This window comes from Lutra lutra, chromosome 10, assembly GCF_902655055.1.
Source record: "Lutra lutra chromosome 10, mLutLut1.2, whole genome shotgun sequence".
Classification (NCBI taxonomy): domain Eukaryota; kingdom Metazoa; phylum Chordata; class Mammalia; order Carnivora; family Mustelidae; genus Lutra; species Lutra lutra.
The window spans coordinates 13,274,383-13,297,044 of record NC_062287.1 but is presented as its reverse complement, the minus strand read 5'-3'; the positions used below and the strand labels follow the sequence as shown (position 1 = coordinate 13,297,044).

The 22,662-nt window shown below is 39.9% G+C and overlaps 1 protein-coding gene across 8 annotated transcripts in view; it reads left to right on the top strand.

Annotated features, from left to right (window-relative positions):
* Window positions 1-22,662, top strand: part of SIK3 (SIK family kinase 3) — a 248,339-nt gene that overhangs the window by 120,279 nt on the left and 105,398 nt on the right. For all 8 annotated transcript variants that reach the window (XM_047693730.1, XM_047693733.1, XM_047693731.1 and 5 more), the window contains exons 2-3: window positions 8,938-9,054; window positions 12,207-12,270. In XM_047693730.1, coding sequence (XP_047549686.1) covers window positions 8,938-9,054; window positions 12,207-12,270 — 181 coding nt within the window. The remainder of the gene's footprint in view (window positions 1-8,937; window positions 9,055-12,206; window positions 12,271-22,662) is intronic.

Below are 22,662 nucleotides of genomic sequence, written 5' to 3'. Positions count from 1 at the left end.
ATGGGTCAGGCACTGCTTTTTGTAAGTAATTCTTCACTGTTATGGTCAACTCCATCCTCTTCTCCACTCCTTGTTCAGTTCATTTCAGTGGGAAACTTAAAGGCAAGAGTTGATTTCAATGTGGAAATTGCGCGCAAAGTGTTGCCGGCACTGTGTCAGTGTTGAAATGACAGCAGTGGTAGTGATGTCGGTGTGGCTGAGAGAGTTGCCCGTTATGTTAGAGATACTCGTAGGACTTCTGCTTTCTGAGAGGGTAAATGTTAACCAGATGGGAATTACTGGAACTGAGAAATCATTTTCTTTTTGTCTGAAAAATTTCCCTTCTCTCCCTTGAATTCCAAGTAATCACCAGAAAATTTCCATTGATTAATTATGCACAATCTGACCATGTTCCACCTTAGGAATTCTTCCAAGAATAATGTATGGTTCATGGTCCCTTTTCTCACTTTAGGAAGCTCCCGAGTCTCTATCCTCCAGACGTAAATGCAAGAACAATTTCACTTTTACCGTTTAGTACAGCCAAAGCAGAGAAGTAGAGAAAAGTAAGTGACCTAAAGTCTCGCTAGATATTATGAATGGTTTCCTTTGGGATTCACTGAAACCTGATTTACTCTCACTTTTGGTGGTCATGTTGCGTCCTCCTGTTGGCTGGAATCCCAACATCTCAGTCAATCCCTAGGCTTCACAGTTGCATATTGTTCCAGAAAGGGAATTGTGATTGGTATGTAAAATGGATAGGATAGTCAGTTCTTCCCGAATATCTGTCTTAGCTTTGTCCCTTAAAACTTGATTTGGCTATTTGTTACCGACTCAAATATGGAGTCCTCCTTGATTGGTTGCGACGCAGGAGACAGGATTTCCCAAGAATATGGCCAGCTTACGTCCTGATCATGGCCATGTGGGACATCATTAATCATGGCCAGTTAGTGCCTGCAGGTTTAGCCTACTATCTTAAGAGAGTAAAACTTGGGGCACCTGGGTGGCTCACTGGGTTAAAGCCTCTGCCTTTGGCTCAGGTCATGATCTCAAGGTCCTGGGATCAAGCCCCACATCGGGCTCTCTGCTCAGCAGGGAACCTGCTTCCCCCTCTCTCTGCCTGCCTCTCTGCCTACTTGTGATCTCTGTCTGTCAAATAAATAAATAAAATCTTAAAAAAAAAAAGAGAGAGTAAAACTTAATTCTTCCACAGAACCCTGTTGAGACTAGCCTCTACCGGACTTTACAAGGGCACCACCTTAAGCCCATCAGTTGTTCAATAAACATTTTTTAATGGAATTAAATTGAGTTCTTGGAATGCAACTTTTGAGACCTAATTTAAGATTCTCTCCCAAGGCCGTGTTTGAGCATTGAGTGCATTGCAACCTGCCAAGTTTCTTCGAGATCAGTAACTGGCAGTTCTCAACATTGAGTCCAGTATTTCAGAAGTCATCTTTGTGTAGTACGTGTTAGAGTAGGCAGCTTACTGGCATCGTCCACCATGTGGACCACACACATCATTTAAAAAAATTTTTTTCAAGTAGTCATATTTACAAATGTAGAAAGAAATGGTGAAACTAGTTTTTTTTTTCAGCTTTCTTGAGGTGTAATTGACAAAATTGTGAGATATTTAAAGAGCACAATGTGTTGTTTTGTATACTTATACATCGTGTAGGACTCCCCTGATTGAGTTAATTAACACGTTCATCCTCACATATTTGCCTTTTTGGTTTGTTTGGTTGTTTTGTTTGGTTTTGGTGAGAACATTTCAATTCTATCCTCTTAGATTTCAGTTATACATTAGTGTTATCAACTATAGTCACCGTGTTTTACATTAGATCCTCAGGCCTTATTCATCTTTTTTTTTTTTAAAAGATTTTATTTATTTATCAGATAGAGAACACAAGTAGGCAGAGAGGCAGGCAGAGAGAGGGTCGGTGGGGGGGGGAAGCAGGCTCCCTGCTGAGCAGAGAGCCCGATGCGGGGCTCGATCCCAGGACCCTGGGATCCTGACCTGAGTCGAAGGCAGAGGCTTTAACTCACTGAGCCACCCAGGCGCCCCCCCTTATTCATCTTTTAACTGGAAGTTTGTACCCTTTTACCAGCCTGTCCCTGTTTCTCGCCACCCCCCCCCCCCCAGCCCCTGGCGCTCACTTTTCTACTTTCTGTTTCTATGAGTTTGACTTTATTTTTTTTAGATTCCATATAAGTAATACCATGTGGTAATGTGGTTGTCTTCCTCTCTCGGACTTATTTCACTTGGCACAGTGCCCTCCAGGTTCACCCATGTCATCACAAAGCCTTCCCCCCCCCGCCCCGGGCTGAATAATATTCAAGTTGTGTGTATATACGTATCTGTGTGTGTGTGTGTGTGTGTGTGTGTGTATCTATCTATCTATAGATAGATAGATAAGCTACATTTTCTTTATCCATTTGTCTGTTGGCAGACACTTAGGTTGTTTCCATACCTTGGCTTTTGTGAATAATGCTGCAATGAACATGGGGGTGCAGGTACCTTTTTGAGATAGTGACTTCATTTCCTCTGGATATACACCCAGAAGTGGGATTGCTGGAGCTGGTAATTCTGTTTTCAATTTCTTAAGGAACCTCCATACTGTTTTCCATAGTGACTGTACCAGTTTGCATTCCCACCAACAGTGCACGAGCTTCCCTTTTCCTCATATCTGTGCCAACATCTGTTATCTCTTGTCTTTGAATAGACACCTTAACAGGCTTGAGATGGTATCTTGTGGTTTTGATTTGCAGTTCCCTAATAACTGGGGGTGTAGAGTACCTTTTCAGGCATGTGTTAGCCATTTGTATGTCTTCTTTTGGAAAATGCCTACTTAGGTCCTTTGTTCATTTTTAAATTGGGTTGTGTTTTTTTCTGTTGAGTCATATGAATTCCTTGTTTATTTTGGATAATTAACCCCTTATCAGATACATGGTCTACCATATTTTCTCCCATTCCGTAAGTTGCCTTTTCATTGAAATTAGTTTTTCGTAATATCTTTTATTTAGCCTAGTATCTCTAAAATGATATTTCTTCATGTAATCAATATAAAATTTATCAATGAGATCTTTTATATTCTCATTTTAATATTAAGGCTTTGAGATTTGGTCTGTATTTAGCATTCATAGCACAGGAATTTGCACTGGCCACATTTCCAGTGCTCAGTAGTCACATGTGGCCACTGTGCTCTGTATTGGACAGTACATATCTCAACCATAAAATAATACTAGGTCTGAGCTGAGAATGATCTAGAAATCAAGAAATAAATAATAAAAATTTACCTACACCGAGGCATCTGGGTGGCTCAGTTGGTGAGCGTTTGCCTGCCGCTCAGGTTGCGATCCCAGGGTCCTAGGATGGAGCCCTGAGTCAGGCTCCTTGCTCAGCGGGAACCTGCTTCTCCTTCTCCTTCTGCCTCCTGCTCCCCCTGCTTGTGTACTCTCCCTCTCTCAAATAAATAAATAAAATCTTTAAAAAAAATTAGCTACAGAACCTAAGGTAAAAACAACCCCTTTGGAAATCATTCACAGTGGCAAAAAGTTTGATATCTGCCTAAATTTTAAGGCATTTCAATGAGTAGAGCTGCTTCAGAGAACAAATGGAAAAAACAAAAAACAAAAACAAAACTTTTCTCCACACTGTCATAATGTTTTTTCTTCCCTTCTTAAAAGCATTCAGTCTGCTTACTGTATTTTGTGAAATTATTGTGTGTACATCTGCATACTGGTTTAGGGGAGTGCGCTTTCTCTTTCAGAGGAATTTTAGCACTTGTGGTCTGCATTTTCTTCCTAAGTGGTTCCTTTCTTTAACTGTCCCATTTGCCATTGCATATCCCTGAATGAAAGAACCCACTTTTTTCCTGATGGGTGAGGGGGAAGGGTGGTTTGTTTTGATCTTAATACTGAACCTTTCCTTGGCTTATTGGTTTTTATTCTGTCTCCTTATCTTGCCTGTGAATTCGGTGTCAGGATACACAAGTGAATTATTGCCTGTTGTGAAGAAAGCACTGTTTTTTCAACTCCATTCCCTGTGAACATTACTGTGCTTGCAAAAATTAGGTAAGAGTTAAAGGAACTGTGGTTTAGAAGTGAGAACTAAAAGGGGGAAATAGCTATTTTCCCCCCTTCTAGAATGAATAATAAAGAACTGTGACTTTAAATTTGGCACAATCTGAATTTAATTTTTTGTCATGCCACATGCCAATGAAAAAAGGGGTCGTTGAATGGAAATATCTTGGGTAGAGAAATTCCCAAGGTCTCTAGGCAAGCTGTATCTGTAAGCAACATCTTGGATACGGTGCCGTGTTTAATTGATATTAGCGTCAATTCATAAAATCCTGCTTCTTGTAAGAGAAAAAGAATTTTATGTAGAACAAGAAACTTTAAGAAATATATGGTCCCTTGGTAATATATTGGAAGTTTCCTTTTTTACTTGTTACGCTTTTCATATGGAGGTACAAGGAGGTGATTCATAGATTCTCAACACCAAAATCTTAACAACATTCTTGGAGAGTTTATCTTCCATTTACCTACCAATTTACCATGTGCTGTGGACGCATTTCATTTTTCAAGCAGCGAGTGTGTACTTCCAGCCAAAACCCTGATTATGTAGCCGCCACTGATCTGTGGCAGTGAAAATTCATGATCACCGATCCCTTCAGGTAGTCTCAAAATAATCACACTCGCTTGCCAACTCCCCACTCTCTGACGTGGTCTGTTTCTCGGTTTCATTGGTATTTTTCCATTTTCTGGAAAACTGCCATCTTCTAGTTTACAGCTAAAACAGGAGCCGAAGCTTTTGGAGGTTGTCTTTTCCATTCAGTGGTCCTCTCAGGCACGTGTGCCCAGTGACACGTGTGTCCTCCTCTCTGGCTTTGGTACTGAGTCGGGAGGGCAGGGGGCCCCCGGCCCACCGTGAAGGGAAGCAGAGCGCGCTCTCCCTGGCGCAGCCCTGAGGATCAGGTCCTGCTGTGGGTTCGGTCCTGTGGCTTGGTGTGACGCTTCCGAATGGAATGCGTATTTCCCCCAGCTTTATTCCTTCCATGTTCTTCCCACATCAGCTCGAAGCCACAGTTGGTTCTGAATGCGGCCCACAAATTGTTAGCTGCTTCGCCTCTTGGCCCCCTCCACTTGCCCCTTGAGTTAGGAACTGATGTGTCTGAGAGCCAGGATTCTGTTGTTTAGTGAAGCGAATCTCATTTTTGCCAACTGAATGCCTAACGTTTAAGGCTTGATTCCAGAAAACAAACAAACAGGTCAGAGCAGTTCCTGTAATTAACGCGGAAGGCCTGTTCACCACATGCGGGGCATTGTATGCAAAGCAGGCTGCAGCCGTGAGCTTAGGTCCCCAGCAGCCTTTAGAGCAGGTTCTGTTACCCACATTTCTTAGATAAGGAGACACAAATTACATAGCTTGGTCAAGGTTATACATTAAAAAGGCAGTTCTGAGACTTGGAACCCCGGGCAGCTGGACACCAGAGTCCATCCTTTTGACACCATGTTCAGGTGCGAGGCCAAGCTTTGCCCGGGTCTTGTTGCATCTTGAATCTCACTGAGGAGAAGACGGGATTTGATGTTTAAAAGCTCTCTGCATCCACCTTTGAAGAACAGATCATACTTAATGCAGTTTTCCCTGAAAAGATAATGCATTTCAGTATGTGGGGCCCTAGTCCCTTTATGGGGAGACAGATACACTTGTTATGAAATGCAGAACTACATCCATACTATACCATTATCTCTATCAAATTAAAAATAGTTTCTAGGTGCGTGGGATATAAGATCCTGTAGCCAGCTGTGTTCTCATAGATGATTAGATTTGGTTTTCTCTGCCTTTGTGAAAATCTTACTGCCTCAGAACGCAAATGAAATTCAGAAGGAGTTCATTGGAGGAGTGAATCGGGAGGCCCTATGGCTCTCCCAGTTAATGTGTGACTCAGTTCTCTCTTGCGGGTGAAAAAGTACAAAAATACGGTCAAATGTGTTGAAGGCCCTCATTAACCACCTCCACCCTCTACCCCCACTGCTGTTTCTGTGCCGTCCACTGGCAGGCACGGGCAGGTTAGGCGAACTGAGGCCCAGCCCTCGGACAGTTGACAATCAACAGATCTTAATATTGCTTTCCATTCTCATGGCACACACAGAAAATAATTATTTTCTCTATGGTAAGCAAGTGAGATTTCTTTTTTTTTTTCCTTTTTAAGATTTTATTTATTTATTTGACAGAGATCACAAGTAGGCAGAGAGGGCAGAGGTAAGCAAGTGAGATTTCTTTTTTTTTTTTCCTTTTTAAGATTTTATTTATTTATTTGACAGAGATCACAAGTAGGCAGAGAGGGCAGAGGATGCGGGATTCGATCCCAGAACCCTGAGATCATGACCCAAGCTGAAGGTAGAGGGTTAACCCACTGAGCCACCCAGGCGCCCCTCAAGTGAGGTTTCTTGAGGCTAGAGGTGATCCATTGCCACCTACCCATGGCCTTGGGTACACCTGTAACCCATTTCTAGCACACTAGCTGGGGAGCTCTGTGACAGGGCATATGGCTGCAAGTTTCTAAGCCTGTTATGTATATGCAAGCAATCTGTCAAGTATAATGTGCTATTCATGTGTAAGCATTTATTAATAATTAATTACTATTAAAGCCCAGATATTTATTCTGTAAGAGGACATTGTGTACTGTGGTTTTTGTGTTTTGGGAGCTGTTCTTGGAGAACCAGGTACAGATGCCAGACCAGTTGCTAGAGTTAAGGTCCTGTATGTGATACGGCACAGAAATGAGAAGTAGAAATGCTGATGAGAGGCACTCAGATGCCCTGCCACTGAGCTGTCCCCCTTGTCCAGAGTGGTGTGATAGAAGACTTCTTCTAGGAGATCGAACAGCTGGTGTGATTTGTTAAGGATTCTGCTCTTTCTCCTCATATAATTTCCTATCCCCTTCTCAGCCTATCTCCGTTCTTTCTTTTCTCCAGTTCTGCCTTGTTTGTGAAGTCTTTCCCCGCGTCTGCTTCTCCCCCCGGTGAAGGTCATACTCCATCCTCTGTTCTTTTTTTTTTTTTTAAGATTTTATTTATTTAATTGACAGACAAGAGATCACAAGCAGGCAGAGAAGCAGGCAGAGAGAGAGAGAGGAGAAAGCAGGCTCCCTGCCAAGCAGAGAGCCCAATGCAGGACTCAATCCCAGGCCCCTAAGATCATGACCTGAGCCGAAGGCAGAGGCTTAACCCACTGAGCCACCCAGGCGCCCTCCATCTTCTGTTCTACCATCATACCTTGCTTATAGCTTTGTTGATTCTGTTTCCAACACTGCATTGTTGTCTGTTTCATGTATGTCTCTCCCCTACTAGATTGTGTGTTCCTTGAGGTTAAGGCTGTATCTGATTGAACCTCGGTAGCTTAAGCTACATTCAGCTCACCTTATCACATTCCATCATTAGGCAGGGATTGGACGCTCTTGGAATTGAGCTGAAATTTGTCTCCCTGGGCCTTTCTCCCATCAGTCCTCATTCTAATACCTGAAACTTCAAAGTTACTTTTACGTTAGTCACTCTTACATTGGAATCATCTACCTTGTGTAGTTCCATATAGTCTTTATTGCTCTGGGCTGAGCATTTTTATTATTGGTATTTTGCTCCCCTGTTTTTTTTTTTTTTTTTTTTTTTCTCAGTAAGGTTCTTTTCCCTCTCCCAGAGTTTAGAATCATAGAATTGGAAGAATTGGAAGGGGCTAGAATTTAGCTTTGCTTGGTCCTTCATCAGACTAATATTCTTTGATTATTTGCTGATCAACCAAGACAGAGATATAGATATATTTCAGGGCAACATAGTATTTTGAGTATTTCACTAAGAGTAGTGAGGAAGTTTAGATTTGGTAGAGTAAAAAAAATTCTTCGTTTTTTATTCTGTTTTAAAATATATGTGCCAGATGCCTGGGTGGCTCATTCGTTAAGTGTCTGCCTTCGGCTCAGGTCATGATCCCAGGGTTCTGGGATTGAGCCCTGCATTGGGCTCCCTGCTCAGCGGGAAGCCTGCTTCTCCCTCTCCCACTCCCCCTGCTTTTGTTCCCTCTCTCACTGTCTCTCTTTGTTGAATAAATAAAATCTTTAAAAAAATAATAAGATAAAAATGTATATGCTGCTGGATATCTTAACAATGATGGGCAAAATAGATGTTTGTTGCTAAGCAGTATATATACACTACAGAAAGATCTTCAGATTTTTAGAACATTACCATTAAGAATTTGACTGTGAAGCCAAGCAGCCTGGGCTTTAGTCCTGGATCTGGTGCATACCAGCTGTAAATGACTTAATCTAGGGTAAATTACTTCATCTCTGTGTGTCGGTTTCCCTATTTGTGAAATAAGGTTAACAGTAATGTAAGGTATTGTGAGGTATCAGTGATTTAGTACTTGGAAAACATTAAGAATTCTGCTTGGTGCCCAGCAATGTTCGGTATATAGTGACTCTGCTACTACCCCGCCATACCCCACCACTACTACTATCGAGTTATGTTAGCACCTGGTGAGCTGTGGGATGCACCAGTGGAATTTCTGGTCGAACCTTACTAACCCGTCTTGTATTTGTCATTTAAACATTTCCTCTTCATTAGAGACCCGGCGTACCATCGTCTGCATCAAAGCATGATTTGCCCAGACTGTGATCACATCTGTGGAGTTAGGAAGTATTTTGTTTGTCTTAGGGTTTTACTGTTGGAGCAGTTTACGAAATGGCAGAAAGACCCATTAGCTTTTGGAATCTGTTCCTTTGAGACCAGCTTGCTAGGAATCCATTTCCTGACTTTTTAAAAAGAGTAAAATAATTTCTTCATTGACATTCTGTAAACAAAATGCTGGTAATTTGCGTTATGTGGAATATAACGTCTTAAAGTGGATTTAATTTTCCGTAGCGAACTGCTTTTAATCATGCATCAGAGTAAATTTTCTTCCTCTGTTCTCAGGTTGCTATCAAGATCATAGACAAGACCCAGCTGGATGAAGAAAACTTGAAGAAGATTTTCCGGGAAGTTCAAATTATGAAAATGCTTTGCCACCCCCATATCATCAGGCTGTACCAGGTAGGCTCCTTAGTGATATAGCCTATGGGAGCGAAGAACCCAGAATAGCCACTTGTGTGTATAGAAGAAAAGGTGTCTGGGTGAACATCTGCAGCATTTCTTGGTTTCTGTGTTCATACGTTTATCCTACTGTTTTCCTGCCCACTCAGCACTCAGGTTTGATCTGGCTCTTTACTAGTAAAGTCCGCCTTACCCACGTAAGCCTTTTAAATTTGTTCTTTAAAACATGGGTACCATTGTGTGTGGGGATTACGCCAAAGGATTATTCAGAAGATGACAAGAACTTATTTATGTAGATCCGAATCCTAAAACAGAATGGAAAAGCGAAAGGAACAGAGAATTTTTAGGGATGAAAAGCTAGAGGTTAATAGAGCATTATCTTTTTATAACATTCCTTAAATACTCCTTTCTGTGATCCTGGTATGACTTAGGATGGCAAAGGGTATTTTAAGTATGGCCCCTATGTCAGTCAGAGCCCACCTCTTTTCTAGTAGGGCCCTAGACTTCGTTTCCTAAGGTAGCATTTGATAAGCACAAGATTGATTTGGTGTAATGGAAGAGATTTCCATTCTGGTTTTCTTAGCTTCCCAAGAACCGTGCACATTTCTTGCCATCCTCAACAATGATTCCCTTACCTTACTGCAAAAGCAGTAAATCTAATGACGAATTTCAAGCCAGATAGGAAGAGAGGACCTTGCCTTAGCAGGCTGGTGGAAGAGACATTTTGGGAGGAGTGGGGCTTTGGGGTGCTTCTCAGGTTGCACTGTGTAGGCAGCCACAGCTCTGCCTCTGCCCAGGGCCAGCCCTGCTCATTGCTTTCTACTAGAACAGCCATCACCTACTTGTCCAGGAAGTGGCCACCCACTCGGTTCATCTGCTGCTGTTAGTCTGCAGTAACGGTCACTGGCCCAGGCATGGCACCGTGTGTGAGGGTGGAGGGTTCAATGGGCAGGCTTTCATAGTCTGTTAATTTCATGGAAAAGAAAGCATGTCGTAATGTTCGTGTGTGTGGTTAAGGCTACAGCTCTAGGGCTCTTTTCTGGCACCAGCTGCTCACATCATGAAATGAATTAGATCAGCGGGAGCCGACTTGTTGAAATTTATCAGACTCAGTTCTGTTGAACCACGCCTACGTCGTGCCCCAGAAGCAGACCCGTGAAAGCTTCCTAGTGTTGCCTGAAGCCTTGTGTCTGCAAACTCGGAGGTGTCTAACCTCTGCTTCCTTCCTATCCTGATCGACTGAGTAAACTTCTTGACCTCACTTTTTAAAATAAATCATCTCTAAATAGCTGTGGGGCTTATGAGTCTGACTTTTCTCAAGAGGTTAACTTGTTGGTATTAACCTTGTAACTAAATTATCCAAGTTGATCTTTCTTACCCAAGATTTCATTAGCTGGTAGGAGTTCTCATACTTTCAGCCCTGACTTTGAACAACGTCCTCTTTTAAGCTTTAATTTTGCTCTTTGGTGGCTGGTATTGTTAATGGGGGATTCCGGGCGGCCAAGGTGAACGGCCGTCAAGTTGTCTTTGTAAATAGTATCCGGGTAGTTTTCAGGTCATTTGCCAAAACTTCAGTCCTGTCAGTTTCTAGAGGGAGCCAAATACAGGTAACTGTGTAGGAAAGATTTTGAGCTACTGAAAAATTTAACAGGAAAGGAACATTTGTAGTCAATAAAAGTCTGTACACCCAGGGGTACAAAAGAGATTTACAGTTTCACATTTACTTTTCTCTTTTTTTTTTTTTTTCTCGACACCTGCGTAAGTTTAGAGCACTTATGTTTGCTACTGTTATGTGACTCAACATACAGGAAGAGCCTGGCGGCAATGCGTGTTACAAACAATGAGCTAATATCACCCATGTAGAGAGTTTTTAAAAATTAAAGAGAAAAGAAAGGACGATAGTTATTAGATTAGAAAAGTACTGTGCACTTACATGATGGAATACCATGAAACCATTCAGAAGATCTGTGGTTATAACACGTGGTGCTGTTAGATGGTATGGATGTGTAAAGAGGTCAACAATCAAGTAATTGGGAAATAATTTAGCAAAATAATTAACTGTGACTTACGGTGAAAGTCTAAAATTCTCTTCTCCAATATGATAGCCACTGGCCACACATGGCTATTGAGTATTAAAATGTGGCTAGAGTGAATGAGGAACTGAATTTTTAATTTTAATACTTTTCATTAATGTGAAAACCAAAGTAGTTTATGATTCAATTTTTTTTGAGATGATAATATTTTGGGTACACTGGCTAAATAAAATATTAGAGTTAATTGCATTTTATTTTTTTTACTTATTAATGTGGCTATTAGAAAAGTTAAAATTATATATGAGGCCTGTATTTTTTTTCCATTGGTCAACATTGCTCTAGAATGATACAGAATAAATTAGCTTATTAACAGTGTTTCCTTTGGGAGAATAAAATGGAGAGGGGGCTAGGAAGAAGGAAATCTTTGGCCTTTTTTTTTAAATACAGCAGCTATTTAAGAAGTTTATCATGAGCATAGATGCTCATATATTACTTTAAAAAATATTTAATGTAAAAGGTAAAAAAGGAAGAAAGGACTGCCAACACACTACAACTAAGTAAAAAAGGCAAAATAGGGACCAAAACAAAATACAAATGAGTAGATTACTTGAACTTTTGAGTATTTACATTATTATTCCCAATTTTGAATAAGTGGATACAGAGAGGAAAGTTGTCATTTCCATTAAAAAAACATATCCACGTGTAATTCCCCTTGTTTTCCCCAGGCTTTGTTTTCGCTTTGATTGGCTTTTGTGGGTGAGGGGGGGCATTTTTGAACTTGAAGTGATCAACGTTGAATGTGAACTTTCTGATTCTTGGCACCTTCTTTGCTTCTCACTGTTGTGGAGCTTACAAGATTGCAGAGGCCTTAAGGAACAACAAAAGGACGGTCTCTCAAGCAGTAAATACGTCCTACTTAAAAGAACGAGGACGAATGCCCATTTTCCCAGTTTCTTCTTTATAGCATTTATTCCTGTTCCCCGCTCTGGTGTTTTAAGTTTCCTTTAAGCAGTAATGGTTATTAAGATTTCGAATGACAAAAGAGGAGTCCTTAGTTTCTCTCCCTATATGAGCCTGTCATTTGTGTCACTGTCTGTCGCTTTCCTGCCTTTGTACCAGGTTATGGAGACAGAGCGGATGATTTATCTGGTGACAGAATATGCTAGTGGAGGGGAAATATTTGGTAAGTACCTCTATTGCATTCTTTAAAAAGCTATCGAGCACACCCTGGCGGACCTAAAATAACTGGTCAGTGCCTTTGCCGCTTGAGCAGCTGTCACTTGATGCTGTCCCTCAGTGCTGTCGTTTTCAATCAAGAATTTTAATTTATTTTTTTTTACCTGTTTAAGTCCCTTCACTGTCTTTGTTTCCTCAGCAAAGCTGTTTTGTTTGTTCCAATGAGGTGTTGACAGTGGAGATTACAGATCTCCCAAAACAAACACCCCTACTGAACGTGGGACCGAGGGTCTTTGCTTTGCTGGATTCCACTGGGGGTTACCACATGTGGTGGAGCAGCCTGGTGTGTGGGCCTCTGTTGTGTGAGAAAAGAGACACTGGGAGCAAACAGTCTCATTCTAATGCTTTCTTTAAACTTTGTTTAAATATAACATGTAACTATATTCTGTGCCATGTGTTCACCGTTCCCTGGATGGTTCTTCTGTTGGGAGGTTTTGTCTACAGTAACTATTTTTTCCTCTAAGACATCACGCAGCATCAGAATTAAGCAGTGAAATCTGCTACCAGGAAATCAGATTTTTAGAGGTGGTAAAAACTGACCAAAAAAATTTCTTTTATAACAGTGATAAATGGAGCCAAGCAGAGGTAAAAGCTAAATTTCCAAATATGCTTTGACATGTCTTTTTATTCTTTCTTAATTTTTTTGTTTTGTTTTGTAAGTAAAGAGAAAGTTTTCTGCTTATACTTTACACTTGTCTAGTTTATTTATTTTTTTTAAATTGTGTTTTGGTTTCAGTTGTGGTCAGAATTTTTTTGTGTTTTAAGTATTGGTGCTTCCTAATTTAAGTACATTTAAAAGCATGAGATCACTTTTAAAGTGCAATGTTCTTATTAATGACTGGTCAGTTGTGACTGTATGGATTTTGTGTGTGTGTATGTGTGTGTGTGTGTTAAATTATCCCTGAAATCTTATAATTTGGGCCTAAGAAGCTCAGTCTTTTTTAAAGGAGCTACCGTCATTTCTTAGTAGTATTTTTAATTGGCTTTTTGTATGTGCTTATGCACAAAGGTAATCCTGGGAGAAAAGAGACCTTGTCGTTTTAATGTTTATAATAATCAAAGACCCAAACCCATTGCACATCAGATCTAATAGGTAGATCTTCAGGAAAACAGATTTTAAAAAGTACAGCAAAGATAAAGTCCATTGGTCAGAGATTCTTTATGGAAATGTAGTGTAAGTCATGAGGAAACAGAATAGGACTTCTTGTAGTGTTATTATAAAAGATGCAGATGAGGAAGAAAATGATGTATTTCCTAAAGAAATCATTGTGACTGCATAGGGATGTAACTGCTCATGAGCTCTGATTTTTTATTTATTTATTTTTTTTTTAATGAGCTCTGATTTTTTAAAAGGATCTGTATAAAAGATGAAAAGCTAGGCATGATCAGGAACACGAGCTTTGGAGTCAGTTAGGCCTGGTTTGGAGTCAGCTCCTTACCCCCTGTTTGTTGATTTAATTGGAGGAAGTTATTAAATGATTCTGTCATTCAGTTTCATGATCTGTAAAAGCACTGTCTATCGTGTCTGCCCCACAGTTGTGAAGATTAAATGAGATCATACATAGAGTCCTCGATCACACACATACTGATCCTTCACATCCATGTTAAAGAACAGCTGGGAGGGGGAGCCTGGGTGGCTCAGTGGGTTAAAACCTCTGCCTTCGGCTCAGGTCATGGTCCCAGGGTCCTGGGATTGAGCCCCGCATCGGGCTTTCTGCTCAGCAGGGAGCCTGCTTCCTCCTCTCTCTCTGCCTACCTCTCTGCCTACTTGTAATCTCTCTGTCAAATGAATAAATTGATTAAATCTTTTTAAAAAAAAAAAAAGAACAGCTGGGAGATTGACTTCTGTCATGACAGTGTGAGGAGCTCTGCTCACCCTCATCCCAATGAAACATGAAAATGGTGAAAAACCCCCAAGACCATGGTCCTAAGTTTGAATAGCAAATGAAGAGACATTTATTCAAGAACATCTATGAAAATTTGGTAAGAAATGAAAGTGGGGTTTTTAAAAAAGATTTTATTTATTTATTTGAGAGAGAGAGAGAATGAGCAGAGGAAAGAGCAGAGGCAGAGGGAGAAGCAGACTCCCCGATGAGTAGGGAGACAGATGCAGGACTTGATCCTGGGACTCCAGGATCATGACCTGAGCCGAAGGCAGATGCTTAACCAACTGAGCCACCCAGGTGCTTCTGAGAGTGGTTTTTAAACCATTACAGTTCCCTCCTTCCTCCTTGCCAGCACAGTGAGGTAGAAATTCCAATTAGGACTACTGTGGCCTAGAACACAGGTCCCCCCAACCCCAACCTAGACTCTTAGCTCCTGGGAGGAACACGATATCAGCATTCTCTTCCTGTGTCCCGCTGCCTGTTTTTGCAGCCAAGTCCTAGGTGAATGTCATGCAGGAGAGGGGACTCACTTTGGCCTAGCCCTTACTTGTGGAATTTGGTTGTGGCATGTTGAGAATACTGGAGCCCAGATCATTCTTGCCTCAGATTGTAAGTTGGTTGTTCCATCCCAGGAGGGGAAAACTGAGAAAACCCCAGCCTGTGTCCTGTCTCCTTCCACGGAGCTCTCAGCTCCTACAGTGGAAGTACCACTCAGATAGAACTTTGCCATTGTTCCCCACACCTAGCTTTAGAGCCCTGGCTCAGAGATTTGCCCAGAGGGAGAAACAAACCATAAAACTGATCACTCCTAATTTGTTCACAGAGGAACAGACTTCATTTGCAACAGAGAAGGAAGAACTTGAAGCCTAAAAGTATTCTAAAGTATAGTGGAGGTTGTGGTAAAAGACATTATATTCCAGGAGAAATCCAGGGAATAAAAGTTACAACAGCCTTCCAGAGACCAGAACAAAAATTCAAACACTGATCTCAGAAACTATTCCTTCAAAGGAACCAGAATTTGATTGGCTTGTTTATAGACCAGTTTATTCCCCAGGGCATTGTTGAAAACAATAGAGCAACCCGGCAGCAGTTATTGGAGTCTAACAGCTGGGTGTGGTCAAGGAAGAGAGCCCTCCCGAACCATGATGATCCAGTGATCTGAGGGTAACTGTGGATATACCAAATCTGTGCTTCCCTGAGGAACAATGTTAGAAGCTGAACACTGTGGTTGGGGGAATAAATTTCACTGAAATAGTCCCCTAGTCACTAAACAAATAAGCAAATAACAATAACGTGTTCTAGAAGGAGAAAGGCATACCAGTACCCGGGAGTGCTATGATACATTATCTAAAATATGTAGTTTCCAACAATAAGGAAATATGAGACATGCAGAGAAGCAGGAAAGTATGAGCCATGCACTGGAAAAAAAACAAGCCAAGAAGCTGTCAGAGACACCACATGTCAGATTTATCAGGAAAAGACTTTAAAGTAGCCATTATAGACATGTTCACAGAAATAAAGTAACTCACAATTAAAGTAACAAAGGAAGATATGATGATGATGTCACATCAAATTAGAGTATAAATAAAGAAATAAAGATCATTAAGAAAATGAACCACATGGGAACTATATGAAATTGGAAAATAAAATAACTGAAATTAAAAAATTCATTAGATAAGCCTACCTCTAGACTTGACCTGGAGAAGAAGAAGCAGTTGTGTAGATAGATTGATGGAGATCATGTAACTTCTGAAGAAGAAAGAGAAAAGCAAACTAGGAACAATGAACATAGCCTCAAAGAAATGTGGGACAGTATCAAGTGCAACAACATATGTCTGATGGGAGTACCAAAAGACAAGAGAGAAAGGAAAAGAAAAAATATGCAAGGAAATAATGGCTGTAAACTTCACAAAAAATTATTGAAAAGCAATAATTTACGTAGGCAGAAAGCTAAACAAAATCCAAGTAGGTTTGCACACAAAGAGATCCTCAAACAGATACCTTCTGAAAGAACAGTGAAAGTCAAAGGCAAGGAGAAAATATCAAAAGCAGCAAGAGAAAGATGAGGTGTCACTTAAAGGGAGCCCCCTTAGGTTCACATTGGACTTTTCAGCACAAAAAATGGAGGTCAGAAAGCAATAGGATAACATTTTCAAAGTGTTCAAAGAGAAAAACTTATTAACCAAAGTCTTACCTCTTGTAAAGCTATTTTTCAAAATTGAAGGCAAAATAAAGCCTTCACCCAATAATAAATGAGAGAATTCCCTGATCATGGAAAACGGAGAGGCCCACCTTACAAGAAATACTCAAGAAAGTTCTTTAGGGTAAAAGCAGGTAACCCCAGATGGTAATTTGGGTTTACATAGAAAAAAAGAACACCAATAAAGGTAATTATGTAATTGTAAAAGACAGAAGAGATGCTACTTTTCTCCTTTCTCCTCTTAACATATTTAAGAAGCAGTTGTATGAAAATTTATATATATATATATATATAATACATTCCCTGTAATGTAATATATGTATAATATATTTGCTAATAACGGCACAAAGGAGGCGTGTGATAAAAGCTACAGTGGGCTGAGGAAATCACTACAGATAGTAAAGAATAATTATAACAATGTATTGTTGGATTTGTAACATTAATTGATGTGATGTTTATTAAAAATTACTACAGGGCGCCTGGGTGGCTCAGTGGGTTAAGCCTCTGCCTTCGGCTCAGGTCATGGTCTCAGGTCCTGGGATCGAGCCCCGCGTCGGGCTCTCTGCTCGGCAGGGAGCCTGCTTCCCTTCCTCTCTCTCTCTGCCTGCCTCTCTGCCTAATGTGATTTCTGTCTATCAAATAAATAAATAAAATCTTAAAAAAAATTACTACAAAAGTAAAAGGAATAGAGCTATAAAAGAGTAAAAGTTCCATATAATCACTGTAAAATTAAGCTAACATAAGTTAGAAGCCCATTTGGATAAGATAAAATATATACAGTAAACCTTAGAGCATTCAGTAAAAAACTTCTTTTTTAATTATAATGTAGGGCAGCCTAGGTGATTCGGTCGGTTAAATGTCCAACTCTTGATTTCAGCTCAGGTCCTGAATTCAGGGTCATGTGATTGAGCCCTGCATTGGGCTCCTTGGTGGGCATGGAGCCTGCCTAAGATTCTCTCCCTCCTGCCCTCCCTCCCTCTCCCTTTGCCCCATTTCTGCTCATGCATGCTCTGTTGCTAAAAACAAAAAACCCAAAAGACATTGGAAAAGATAGAACAAACCAAACCTAAACCAAACTGAAGGAAGGAGACAATAAAAATTATAGCAGAAATTAATTAAATAGGGAATAGAAAAACAATAAAATCAAGACCCCAGATGCTTGTTCTTTGAAATGATCAACAAAACTGACAGATCTTTAGCTAGTCTGACCAAGAGAAAAAGAAAGACTCAAATTACTGGAATAAGAAATGAAGGAGCAGACATTACTACTCACCTTAAAGAAATAAAAATTATTATAAAGGAATACCTGAACAGTTATAAACCAACAGATCACTTAATGTAGATAAAATGGGCAAATTCCTGGAAAGACACAAACTATTAAAACTGATTCAAGAAGAGATAGGCAATCTGAGTAGACATATTAAGTAAAGAGATTGAAGCAGTAATCAAAAAACTACTTATAAAGTCCAGGCTCAGATGGCATCACTGGTGAATTCTACCAGATAATTGAAGAAGAATTAATAACAATTCTTCTTAAAAAGAACTCTTCTTTAAAAAAAGAATAAGAATGGATACTCCCTACACATTCTGTGAGGTCAGTTGGTACCACCTTGATGCCAATACGAGACAAAGATATCACAAGAAAACAAGACTTCAGGGCAATATTCCTTGTGACTGTGGATGCAAAAATCCTCAACAAAATAGTTAGCATGCAAAAAGAATTAACTACACACGGGGTGCCTGGGTAGCTCAGTTGATTAAGCGTCTGACTGTTGATTTTGGCTCAGGTCATGATCTTGGTTCAGGCTTTGCACTGGGCATGGAGCCTGCCTGGAATTTTCTCTCTCCCTCTCCCCCAACACCTCACCCTAACCCTCTCTGGGGAGGGGGGGGGGATTTCACACTATGACCAAGTGGAACTTACCCCAGGAATGCAAGGTTGGTTATCCATACTACAAAAAGCCATTAATGTAATACATCATATCAATGAAAGAAGAAACAAAAATGACACAATTGTATCAGATGCAGAAAAAGCACTTGACAGAATTCAACATCTTTTCATGGTAAAAACACTCAACAAACTAGAAGTAGAAGGGAATTTTCTTTATCTGATAAAGGATCTCTGAAAAACCCATAGCTAACATCATACTTAATGGTGATCAGCTAGATGTTTTTGTCCTCCAATTAGGAATAAAACAAAGATTTCATCTCTTTCCATTTCTATTTAAACATTGTATTGGAGGTTCTAGTCACAGTGGTTAGGAAAAGGAAGACTTACATAAAAGACATCTAGATTGGAACAGCGGAAGTAAAGCTAACTCTACTCACAGATGACATAATCTTACATATAGAAGATCCTAAAGAATCCACTGAAAAACTGTAAGAACGACATAAAAGTTCAGCAAGGTTGCAGGATACGCAATATACGTTGCATGTTGAGCAATATACACAAATCAGTTGTATTTCTATATCCTTATAGTGAGCAATCTGAAAGTGAAAGGAAACAATTCAGTTTACAATAACATCAATAAGAATAAAATAATTAGGAATAAATTTAACAGAAGAAATGCAAATTTTATGGTTTGAAAAGTACAAAACAGTGTTGAAATAAATTTAAGATGATCTAAATAATGGGAAAAACATCCCATGTTCGTGGATTGTACGAGTTAATGTTGTTAAGATGGCAATAACACTCACTACCCAAATGGATAATTAGATTCAGTACCATCCCCATCAGAATCGGAGCTGACATTTTTGTAGAAATTGACAAGTGGGTTATAAAATTTGTGTGCAATTATAAGGGACCCAGAATAGCCAAGACAGTCTTGAAAAAGACCAAAGCAGAACAGGGTGATGCAAGCACAAGTCAAGGAACATGGACAGTCACCGCTAGGTGAGGTGTAGAAAAGATTCTCCCCTAAAGCCTCCAGGTAGAGTGAAGCCCTGGTGATACCTCAGTTTTGGACTTACTGCTTCCAGAACTGTGAGTGACTAAATTACTGTTACTTTATGTCACCTACCTTGTGATTAGTTGTTTCAGCACCCTGGGAAACTAATACTGAAGAATACAGGATTTGGGCATAATTTCAGAATATCTCCCCAGAAAATGCTCGGCATGTACAAAGGAGAAAAGCAATTACCAGGTGGAGGTGGTGATTCATATTAGCGTCCTGTGGATGAAGGCCTTAAAGAAAGAATGCCTCGTTGGGTTCTTGCTGGAATTAACTATGAGGAACAGAGTATTGCAAGAATGTTGTAGCCTGTTTGAAAGATTTCAGGATGAGAGAAAGCATGGCATACTCATATTCTTTAAGTTGTTTAGTATGCTTTAATTATAGACTGTATGTGAGAAAATGCCTGGAAATGAGGCTGGTAAGATAGGAAATGCTCAATAAATTATGAAGGGCTTTGAATGACATTTCTGACTTGGCCAATTCCCCTATCGCACCCTCTCATTACACTCTATCCTTTCTTAGTGGTACTTATATCTGCTGTGGTTTTACATTTATTTTTGTAATTATGTAATGGTTTCTCTTTCTACCAGACCCCAAACTCCAGAAGTTTAGGGGCCACGTCAGCTCACCATTGTATCTGTCTCCGTGGCTCTTCTTGCTCTCCAGTTCATACTGTTGGACTCGGATATTTTCTAAGGGAAATGATCAGTAGCTGTTCACTGAATGGAAGAGTGAGTGCATGAATGAACCAAGAGTATAAAAGAATTGAACATTATCTTGAATTGTTGCCATGTGAGGAAGAATTGAGATGGAACATGCCAGTGCCAGTTAGGAAGCTGTGTGGTAATATCTGAGGATAAGGAGGTATTGAAGCAAGGTAGTGACTTCATCTCTTTCACTGTAATCTTGAAATTTTTTTCAAAAAAAAAAAAAAGATATTTTTATCATCATTTTACAAAGAAACGGAGATTCAAGGAAGTTAAATAATTTGCCCAAGATATAACTAATCAGTAACAGGGCTGAAATTTAACCTAAGAACTGTCTGACATATTTTTCCCCATTCACCAGGTTGAGGAATCCCATCTTCTGTGTAAAAAGACTTCACTGAAGTATTTTGGGGAGGATCTTTTATGACAAATAGAAACCAAATTTCTGTTCTGAAATTTTAGGGTATGGACATAGCAGCAATCAATATGAAGTATTTTTTACCCTCCTGTTATTTTTTTTTTAAGATTTTTATTTATTTATTTGACAGATCACAAGTAGGCAGAGAGGAAGGCAGAGAGAGAGGAAGGGAAGCAGGCTCCCTGCTGAGCGGAGAGCCCGATGCGGGGCTCAATCCCAGGACTCCGGGATCATGACCTGAGCCAAAGGCAGAGGCTTAACCCACTGAGCCACCCAGGTGCCCCATTTTTTTTTTTTTTTTAAGATTTTTATTTTACCCTTCTGTTATTAAATACCCTTTGAAAGAGAGGAAGAGAGAGATTTTTCTTTGGTGAGTGTTACTAAGATTTAGGCACAGGCAGGGGCCTCTCCTCTACTTCCATAATAACAATTCCGTCTTCTCTTTTTAAAACTTTTGTTTTATCATTGTCTATATAAAAGAAGTGACCAGTATTCTTAGATTTTAGATTAATTAAGCATTCAGGGGATTACTAATAAATCTTTTGAAAATTAGTGTTCAAGAAGATAATGAATAAGAGGGTTTTAAGATGATTTTTCGATTTCTCCCTGTTATTGGTATGAATGGTAGTGTCATTTGCTAAGATAGAGAATATAAGAGTGAAAAATAGATGGGATGAACTGTGTTATTTTAGACTTGGTGAGTTTGAGGCACCAGTTAAGTGAAAGTTGCGCAGCAAGTCATCGGATAATGTACTCTGGAAGTCAGAGAAAGGATGGAGCCTAGTACGTTGTTTCATCAGCAGGTAGATGGTGGTTGGTCATCGATGTGGGATCATACGGAAAAGAAGAGGTTTAAGGATAAGACCCTTAGTACCATTAGTACTTATGTTGAAAATAAGGCCATGAAGTACATGAAAAAATTGCTGTTGATGGAATAGGATTGTGGTATTATAAAAGCCAAGGAAAATAGGAATTTCAAAAGGAGCATTATTGAATAATGTAGAAAGGTAAAATAGGGTAAGGATGCTGGCTTTGTGGCAGAGATGTTCTCAGTGCTCTTAGAGCTGTTTCACTAGTGTAATAAGAATAGAAATCAGAATGCAATGGGGTGAGGTGTGAGTGCATAATGAGGAAGGGAAAGTGGAGAGTTTTAGAGAATGTTTCCTAAAGTTGATCACAGAACATGTTAATAACACCATTTAAATTGTATGCTCTAATTTATTCAAATATATTTACATAAACATGTTATATAATACAATAGCTACATTCTAAAATACATATGGATTAGAAATTGAAAATAATGAGGTAGGTAGAAGTAACAGGACTTTTTGCAATGACCCAGTGGAGAAGTTGGCAAATACTGTATCTAAAGAACAAATACAATAGTGGCAGGATTGTCAAAAGTAACCATTGGGCTCTGAAAATGAATTGGTGGCAAACATTAAATTGAGAAGCTTTAATTCATGAAAATCTTTTGAATTTGTGTTAAGAATAATGAGAGGCTTTGGCCTTTTGCCTGAGCCCCTAAAGCCTTTTCTCTCCCTCCCCAAGGGAAAGCATAATGTTATTAAAACTGGGCTGGCCTTAAATCCAGAGGCAGCTGATGTGATCTGGAAAAGACAAAAACAAAACAAACAAAACCAAAAAAACACAAAAAACCCTCATGCCTAGTTGTGTTGTCAGTAAAAATAGCAAGTTTGGTAGGAAACGAATGTGGAAGGCTCGGAGCTTTGCTAGCTAGAGGTTGTGCAGGGTGCAGAATGGTTAACTAGCCAGAAATTTTGTAGGAGATCTTGTTAATGAGAGAACCACAACAGGGTAAGGTAAGTTCTTCATTCACATCTTGTTTACTGAGGGACTGGTATTTGCTTGGAAGTCCTGAGAAAGCCCAGCAAAAGAGTAAAAGCCTAGGCCAACTTTGAAACTTTCTGAACCTTGAATGCACTCCTGAACTCACTGGTAGATTTGTCAGCAGAGGGTGAAAAGTCTGCTGGCCTGATCACTAATCAGTATAGACACAAGGATGACTTTAAGAAGGCCACACTAAAGAATAAAAATAAGACTTTTTTTTTCAAAGATTTTATTTATTTATTTGACAGACAGAGATCACAATTAGACAGAGAAGCAGGCAGAGAGAGAGGAGGAAGCAGGCTCCCTGCCGAGCAGAGAGCCTG